The sequence below is a fragment of the Danio aesculapii genome, chromosome 7 (assembly GCF_903798145.1).
Source record: "Danio aesculapii chromosome 7, fDanAes4.1, whole genome shotgun sequence".
In the NCBI taxonomy this organism is placed as follows: domain Eukaryota; kingdom Metazoa; phylum Chordata; class Actinopteri; order Cypriniformes; family Danionidae; genus Danio; species Danio aesculapii.
Genome location: NC_079441.1, coordinates 73146609 through 73156608, shown reverse-complemented (window position 1 = coordinate 73156608; position 10000 = coordinate 73146609). Strand labels below are relative to the sequence as shown.

Below are 10000 nucleotides of genomic sequence, written 5' to 3'. Positions count from 1 at the left end.
AAATAATAAAATTAAAAATATATATGATAATCCAATAAAAAATAAAAAACATAAAAGTAAATAAATAAATTAAATTAATTATAAATAAATGTTTTTAAATAAATGTAAAACAAAAAAATAAATTCAATTAAAAATCTAAAATAATATTATATATATATATATATATATATATATATATATATATATATATATATATATAATCCAATATAAAACAAAAAAAACATAAAATACTGTTAAAATAAATTCAATGAATTATTTTTTATGAATTAAATTAAATAAATATTTAACAAAATGAATCTATAATATATAAATAATAAATTAAAAATAAAATATGATAATCCAATAAAAAAATTAAAACTAAAATTAAATAATAAAATTAATTATAAATTTTTTTTTTTTTTCAAATTAATGTAAACAAAACAAAAGGAATCCAATTGAAATCTAAAATAATAAGTTTAAAATGTGATAAATTTTAAAGTTTAAAATTATAAATAAATTGAATTTAAAAAATATGAAAAAAAATATTCACTTTAAAATGGAAAATAAAAAATTAAATATTCAATAATCCAATATAAAATAAAAAACATATAAAATATATAAAACACAACATTTAAATTAAATTATAAATCAATTAAATTAAAAGGAAAACAAAACAAAAGTGAAGCTTTATGAGCTCCTAAAGTCTTTCTTCACACAGTATATGAATGTTGTGTTTTTGCTGTGGTGTAATGGAGAGACGGGGATGGGGGGGGTTTGGTACAGGTGAAGCTTTAGCACAAACACACACTGAAAAGAGACAAAACACACATGGAGACCTCAGAGAAACACACACATACACACACACACACACACACAGCGAGACTGAACAAACAGCAGTGCAGACAGAGGGCTCAGTGTGTGTGTGTGTGTGTGTGCGTGTGTGTGTGTGTGTGTGTGTGTGTGTGTGTGTGTGTGTGTGTGTGTGTGAGCAGCTGTGATGACAACGAGATTTAGAGAATAACTCACCAGAGTCAGCGAATTCTGAGGAAACAGCAGACAGAGGAAAACAGCGGAAGAGAAACAGGCAGAGAGAAAGAGAAAGAGAAATGAAAAGGAGAACATAAGCAGGACAAACCAGAGTTCAGCTCCACCGTAAAGACATGAAGAGAGCAGAAAGATGAGAAGCGCAATCCCCATCCAAAAGTGCAAGCAAAATTAAACAGCACTCCGCTTTTCGCCTTTATTTCTGTTCAAATACGCTCGTTTTACAACTCCTATAAAGTCAAATAGTTTTACCATGTTTTCATTAATTCAGCTGATCTCCGAGGACCACGTTTACCTTAGCTTAGCATAGATCATTGAATCAGATTAGACCATTAGCGTTTAGCAAGTTTTAAAGTGGAGCTATTATGCAAAACTCACGTTTCTAAAGGATTTAAGCACAGTTGTGTGTCAGCAGGGTGTGAATATAGCTATTTTCTAATGGTAAACATGTATTAATTCTATTAGTTTTTTAATTACAGGTGTGAACACAGCATAAGAGGATTATAGATGTGGATTATAGAAGTGGAGTAAGATGAACAGCAACAGGAGTCGCCATCGACTGACAGAAGCATGAAGCACACAGCTAGTCCTGTTTTACATCTGCCACTATACTGACACGCAGGCTTTTATAGCTCCGCCCTCTTTTAAAGAGCATCACCTCGTTTGAATTTAAAGTGACAGTCAATTAGGATCAAAGCCTGAATGGGTCAGTTTCAGAGAGCTACACAACATTAGTGTGCTAGTGTGAGCTGAAACACACACACACACTCCAGAGCAGGGGTCACCAATCTCGGTCCAGGAGGGCCGGTGTCCCTGCAGTGTTTAGCTCCAACTTACCTCAACACAGCTGCCTTGGTGTTTCAGGTATACATAGTAAGACCTTGATTAGCTCATTCAGGTGTGTTTGATTAGGGTTGGAGCTAAAATCTGCAGGACACCGGCCCTCCAGGAACAAGTTTGGTGACCCCTGCTCTAGAGACTCCAGAGACGCATTACACATCTTGTAGAAAGGGCCACAATAGGTCTCCTGTAAAACTTGACTCTTCTGTAGTCACATCATTAGACCGTATGCTAAGATTATCATAATATCAAAGATAGTTTTGAGACTGGATTCTCTTCTGACTTTCACTCTTTCCTTTAAATAAGAATTGCAGCAAAACAAACAAATGAAGATGAAAGTTTCCTCGTTTGGAGAACATCAATTAATTCAGGACTTGTCAGATTTTCCCACTGCAATTATTAGCATGGCAAAAATATGCTAATTTTTGAAGTGTGATTTACCAACGTGTGAACACACGCAAACAATGTGTTAGATGAATCCTGGTAAGGCGACAAAGGCGTCATTTTAGCAAGCTCCATCACACCTTCATCTCTGAACAAGCATCACAATGTCACGACGGGATTTGCATATTAAACTTGCACATTTAAAGGGCACCTATCATGCCAAATCAACGTTTGGAAGCAGTTTGGACAGAAGTGTGTGCAGGTATAGTGTGTTCACTGTCATATTGGGGTGATGTAAATACAGTAAGTCTCCTCTTTTAAATTTCCTGACATTAGAATAGGATCCAAATCCCTCCCATTTTGAGGCTGACCACAATGTTACGTAGGAGTGCGTGTTCCCCGCCCACCGAATTGATTGACAGCTGCATATTAACATGTCTCCGTAATAAGTTATATAGATTTAGTTTATTTATATATGTATATATTTATATATATGTTTGTATATATATATATATATATATATATATATATATATATATATATATATATATATATATATATATATATATATATTAAAAATAAAAAGCTGTAAAATCAGATGTACATAAGTATTGACAGGCTTCGGCGTGAAGCTCGAAAATTGAGCTCAGCATTCTGTTTCCACTGATCACTCTTGAGATGTTTCAGCAGCTTCACTGGAGTTCATCTGTGGTCAATTCAGCTGATTGGACATGATCTGAAAAGGCATACACCTGTCTATAAGGTCCCAGGGTTGACGGTGCATGTCAATGCACAAACCAAGCATGAAGACAAAGGAATTGCCTGTAGACCTCCAAGACAGGATTGTCTGGAGGCACAAGGCTGGGGAAGGTTACAGAAACATTTCTACTGCTCTGAAAGTTCCATTGAGCACAGTGGCCTCCATCATCCGTAAGTGGAAGATGTTTAACCACCAGGACTCTTTCTAGAGCTGGCCGGCAATCTAAGATGAGTGATCAGAGGAGATGGGCCTTAGTCAGGGAGGTAATCAATAACCCGATGGTCATTCTGTCTGAGCTCCAGCTTTCTTCTGTGGAGAGAGGAGAACCTTACTGAAGGACAACCATCTGTGCAGCAATCCACCAATCAGGCCTGTATGGTAGAGTGGCCAGACTGAAGACACTCCCCGCCTGGAATTAGCCAAAAGGCATCTGAAGGACTCTCAGACCATCAGAAACTAAACTCTCTGCTCTGATGAGACTCAAACTGAACTCTTTGGAGTGAACGCCAGGCGTTACATTTGGAGAAAAGCAGGCAGCACTCATCACCAGGCTAATAGCATCCCTACAGTGAAGCATGGTGGAGGCAGCATCATGCTGTGGGGATGTTCTTCAGCAGCAGGAACTGGAAGACTAGTCAGGATAGAGGGAAAGATGAATGCAGCGATGTACAGAGACATCCTGAATGAAGACCTGCTTCAGAGTGCTCTTGACCTCAGACTGGGGCGACGGTTCATCTTCCAGCAGGACAATGACCCAAAGCACACCGCCAAAACATCAATGGAGTGACTTCACAACAACTCTGTGAATGTCCTTCAGTGGCCCAGCCAGAGCCCAGACCTAAATCCTATTGAACATCTCTGGAGAGATCTGAAAATGGCTGTACGCCGTCGCTTCCCATCCAACCTGATAGAGCTTGAGAGGTACTGCAAAGAGGAATGGGCCAAAATTCCCAACTACAGGTGTGCCGAGCTTGTTCATATTCAGAAAGACTTGAGGCTGTAATCGCTGCCAAAGGCGCAGAGACAAAGTATTGAGCAAAGGCTGTCAATACTGATGTACATGTGATTTTACAGCTTTTTATTTTTAATAAATTTGCAACAATTCACATTGTCATTATGGGGGATTGTGTGTAGAATGTTGAGGAAATCAATCAATTTAATCCATTTTGGAATAAGGCTGTAACATAAACATATGAAAGAGCTATGAATACCTTATGGATGCACTGTAGATGTGTGTGTGTGTGTGTGTGTTTTACCTTCACTGAGAGGGTCGAGCGTGTGGATCATCAGCTGAAAGATGCTGTTCCTCATCAGACTGTTGTGTAAAGAGGCGGAGCTTCCTCCTCTCTGTAGGCGGGGTCTGGCCTGTCATAGGAGAAGACATGTGTCAATCAAAGAGTTCCGGCCAGAGTGCAGGAGCTTTATAAACACAGGACGTCTGAGAGACCTTTCAGAGGTCAGTGATTGGGGTCAAAGGTTCCAGTAGGGTTTATCTTTAGAGCAGCTGATGCTATGGCAACATGTCAGAGGAGTCAGCAGCTGATTAACACGACTGTACAGGTGTCAGGAGTGTGTGTGAGGGTGTGCTGAGACAAACACTGAGTAAATTGCTCTGAGGATAGGGGAACAGAGTTTGGCAGGATGGATTTTTACTGAAAGAGGTTTTTGAAGACTAGCATGATCTGTCTCTCTCTCTCTCTCTCTCTCTCTCTCTCTCTCTCTCTCTCTCTCTATCTATCTATCTATCCATATATATATATATATATATATATATATATATATATATATATATATATATATATATATATATATATATATATATATCCATCCATCCATCCATCATTCATCTAAGTTCACTTATCTATAAATCCATCCATTTATTGTCATTTATCCATCCATACACACCATTCTTCATCATCAATCGATCTTTCATCCATCCCCTTCTATCCATCCATCCATCCATCCAACTATCCATCAATCCATCCATCCATCCATCCACCCACACCTATCCATCCATCCATCCATCCATCCATCCATACTATTATACCCATCTATTCACCCACACATCCATCTAGACCATTCTATCCAATCATCATCAATCTATCTGTCCATCCATCCACACCATTCTATGCATCCATCCATCCATACAGAGTATTATACAATTTATCCATCCATCTGCACCATTCTATCCAACCATCATCAATAAATTTTTTTATCCATCCATCCATCCATCCACATCCTTCTATCCATCATCCATCAATCCATACTATTACCCCTATCTATTCACCCACACATCCATCTACACCATTCTATCCAATCATCATCAATCTATCTGTCCATCCATCCACATAATTCTTACATCCATCTATTCATCCATCCACACCATTCTCAACAACCATCGTCCATTAATCTGTCTATCCATCCAGAGCATTCTATTCATCCCACCATTCATTAGGATTATAATATCCATCCATCCATCCATATCCATCCATCCCCATACCTATGTGTCCACCAGTTACCCAGTCTAGCATAAAGCAACAGAAAACCCTGTGCTTTTGGGCACACGTTCCTATACATCCTTTATCTGTTTATCTTCTTTTGCTGTGGATCAAAAGGTTTGGTTAGTTGTCATGCTTTACAAAACATCACACACACACATGTACACATGGACAACACTTACCGACAGCTTGCTGTCATCCTCCACTGCACTAGGGCTCAACTTCACAGTCAAGAGACGAACAGAACAGAGAGAAAGAGAAGAGACAACAGTACAGAGATGTGAGACAAGACCAGCAGACAGAACACTGACAGCAGACTCCAGAGAGAGACCGAGAGAGAGAGAGACGTACTGTACACACAACATTACAACACACACTCACTGCTGGCACTCACAGAGTGTGTTCTGACATCTGACCTCACCGAGAGTCTGTTCTGACCTCTGACCTCACAAAGAGTGTGTTCTGACATCTGACCTCACCGAGAGTCTGTTCTGACCTCTGACCTCACAAAGAGTGTGTTCTGACCTCTGACCTCACCGAGAGTGTGTTCCGACCCCTGACCTCACAGAGAGTGTGTTCTGACTTCTGACCTCACCGAGAGTGTGTTCCGACCTCACCAAGAGTGTGTTCTGACCTCTGACCTCACCGAGAGTGTGTTCCGACCTCACCAAGAGTGTGTTCTGACCTCTGACCTCACCGAGAGTGTGTTCTGACCTCTGATCTCATAAGGTGTGTTCTGACCTCTCACCTCATAGAGTGTGTTTTGACCTCTCCGAGAGCGTGGTCTGACCTCACCAAGAGTGTGTTCTGACCTCTGACCTCATCGAGTGTGTTCTGACCTCTGACCCCACCAAGAGTGTGTTATGACTTCACACAGTGTGTTCTGACCTCTGACCTCACAGAGAGTGTGTTCTGACCTCTGACCTCACCGAGAGTGTGTTCTGACCTCTGACCCCACCAAGAGTGTGTTATGACTTCACACAGTGTGTTCTGACCTCTGACCTCACAGAGTGTGTTCTGACCTCTGACCTCACCAAGAGTGTGTTATGACTTCACACAGTGTGTTCTGACCTCTGACCTCACAGAGAGTGTGTTCTGACCTCTGACCTCACCTAGAGTGTGTTCTGACCTCTGACCTTAATGAGAGTGTATTCTGACCTCTGACCTCAATAAGAGTGTGTTTTGACTTAATTGTGAGTGTGTTCTGACCTCTGACCCCACCGAGAGGGTTCTGACTTCACTGAGTGTGTTCTGACCTCTGACCTTAATGAGAGTGTGTTTTGACTTAATTGTGAGTGTATTCTGACCTCTGACCCCACCGAGAGGGTTCTGACTTCACTGATTGTGTTCTGACCTCTGACCTTAATGAGAGTGCGTTTTGACTTCACTGTGAGTGTTTTCTGATCTCTGACTTCCCAGAGTGTGTTCTGACCTCACTGAAAGTGTGTTCTGACCTCTGACCTCATAAAATGTGTTCTAACCTCTGACCTCATTAAAATTATATTCTGACCACATAGAGACTGTTTTGTGACCTCTGACCTCCTAGAGTGTGCTCTGACCTCCTAGTGTGTGATCTCACTTCTGACCTCATTGAAAATGTTCTTTGACCTTTGACATCAGAGTGGGTTTGACCTTTGACATTTAAAAAAGTGTTTGACCTGTGTTTGAACTTTGACAGTTTCTTTGACCTTTGTCGTCAGAGTTTGTTTTGACCATATATAAGTATGTTTGACCTTTGACCTCAGTCTGTTTGACTTTAATATAACAGTGCATTTGACCTTTGAAATCAGAGTTTGTACTGACAAAAATAGAAGTATGTTTGACCTTTGACATCAACTTGCATTTGACCTTTGACATCAGAGTTCGTTTTACCATAATATAATAGCATGTTTGAACTTTGACATCAGAGATTGTTTGACCTTTGAGATCAAAGTGTGTTTGACCTTTGACATGAGAGTGCATCTGACCTTTGACATCAGAGTGCGTTTTACCATAATATAACAGCATGTTTGAACTTTGACATCAGAGATTGTTTGACCTTTGAGATCAAAGTGTGTTTGACCTTTGACATGAGAGTGCATCTGACCTTTGACATCAGAGTGCGTTTTACCATAATATAACAGCATGTTTGAACTTTGACATCAGAGATTGTTTGACCTTTGACATCAGAGTGTCCTTTGAGCATAATATAACACTGTGTTTGACCTTTGACATCAGTATTTTGACTTCTTATAAAACAGTGTATTTGACCTTTGACCTCAGAGTGTGTTTGACCTTTGACATCAGTATTTTGACTTCTTATAAAACAGTGTATTTGACCTTTGACCTCAGAGTGTGTTTGACCTTTGACATCAGTATTTTGACTTCTTATAAAACTGTTTGTTTGACCTTTGACCTCAGAGTGTGTTTGACCTTTGACATCAGTATTTTGGCTTCTTATAAAACAGTGTGTTTGACCTTTGACCTCGACTGAAATGATCTCTAAACTAAAAGATTAACCTCTGACTTACAAAAACACCTCTGACCTCACCAAGTAAGTTGCCTTTTCAACTGTGTTTTGATCTATGGCCTGTGACGACTTCAGAAGTGTATTTTGACCTCTGACCTGACTGAGTGTGTGTGTGTGTGTGTGTTATATGTGTATGCATGCATTGAGTGCAGATTTCGACCTGTTTTCTCATGCTAAATCACAATAAAAACACAACACCATCAAGCTAAAAGGTCTGCAGTGGACACTACCTGCTCATCTCAGACTATACTGATGTTCTGCTAGTAAAATAAAGCACTGGAGTCTCCATCATAATGGCCAAGGCTCTAAAATTAGCTCTCAGTGCCAAATTAGCTTCAAGACAGAGCCCTGGAAAGCCATTTTAAGAGGGGAAAATCAATTTGTCCCTTTCATCTCTGCAGATATAGTTCACTCATCACCAACCCGAGCCACAGTCCACTGCCAGTCCATTCAAAATCAACATACATTTGATTGTAATTTAAATCTATCTGTAGCAGCAGGGATATAAGTAGAAAGACATTTAAAACTGCAGGAAAACATAAAGAAATAACTGCATAAAAGTAGAGTCATAAAAGTCTCATATTCTGATTTATATATATATATATATATATATATATATATATATATATATATATATATATATATATATATATATATATATATATATATATATATATATATATCGCAATATAATTCCATTTACTCAGATGTACTCGTTCATATGTGATCGTGTTTTTCAATTTATTTGGACAAGTTTTGATTTAAGCGTTTAATAAAATGTATATTAATACAATATAAACCATTTTCAAAAACTAATGATTACAGATAAACAACTATAATAATAAAACGGCAGGTGTAAACAGTGTACCTTCAACATTGCCACTTTCTCACGATGATGTTTGATTCATGTTTCTGTCTGCATCCTGTAATGGTGTGTAATATTGTGTCCATATAAATTACGAAAAAGAATTACCGCGTACAATGTATTTTGTGACACCATAAAACAAATGACAGAGCATAATAGAAAATGACAGAATTTATTTTTTATTTTGTTCATATGATATATATCGTCATATTGCAGAGATTTTGATAAAATAATAAACTGCATAGAAGAATAAGAAAATGGAACATGAAAATGCATACATAAATAAATGAATATATAAAAAATAAATAAAAATCATAAATCAATAAATAAATAAATGCATAAATTAATGAATGCATGAATAAATAAATTTATAGATAAATTTATAAATCAATAAATGCGTAAATAAATGCATAAATCAATAAATGCACAAATGCATGAATAAATATATGCATAAATTAAATAATTAAAATAAATGCATAAATAAATAAATGCATAAATAAATAAATGCATAAATAAATAAATGCATAAATAAATAAATGCATAAATAAATATATGCATAAATAAATAAATGCATAAATAAATAAATGCATAAATAAATAAATGCATAAATAAATAAATGCATAAATAAATATATGTATAAATAACTAAATGCATAAATAAATAAATGCATATATAAATAAATGCATAAATAAATAAATGCATAAATAAATAAATGCATAAATAAATGCATAAATAAATAAATGCATAAATAAATAAATGCATAAATAAATAAATGCATAAATAAATATATGCATAAATAAATATATGTATAAATAACTAAATGCATAAATAAATAAATGCATATATAAATAAATGCATAAATAAATAAATGCATAAATAAATAAATGCATAAATAAATGCATAAATAAATAAATGCATAAATAAATAAATGCATAAATAAATAAATGCATAAATAAATAAATGCATAAATAAATATATGCATAAATAAATATATGTATAAATAACTAAATGCATAAATAAATAAATGCATATATAAATAAATGCATAAATAAATAAATGCATAAATAAATAAATGCATAAATAAATATATGCATAAATAAATAAATGCATAAATAAATAAA

The 10000-nt window shown here is 36.4% G+C and overlaps 1 protein-coding gene across 2 annotated transcripts in view; it reads right to left on the bottom strand.

Moving 5' to 3' along the window:
- LOC130232534 (sodium/potassium/calcium exchanger 2) overlaps positions 1–10000 on the bottom strand; it is a 69992-nt gene that overhangs the window by 28238 nt on the left and 31754 nt on the right. Inside the window, exons 3-5 of one of the 2 annotated variants that reach the window (XM_056462485.1) lie at positions 5688–5726; positions 4264–4372; positions 1006–1020 (exon numbers count right to left, since the gene is read on the bottom strand). In XM_056462485.1, the coding sequence (XP_056318460.1) occupies positions 1006–1020; positions 4264–4372; positions 5688–5726 (163 nt within the window). The remainder of the gene's footprint in view (positions 1–1005; positions 1021–4263; positions 4373–5687; positions 5727–10000) is intronic. The other variant, XM_056462486.1, reaches the window with a different exon arrangement.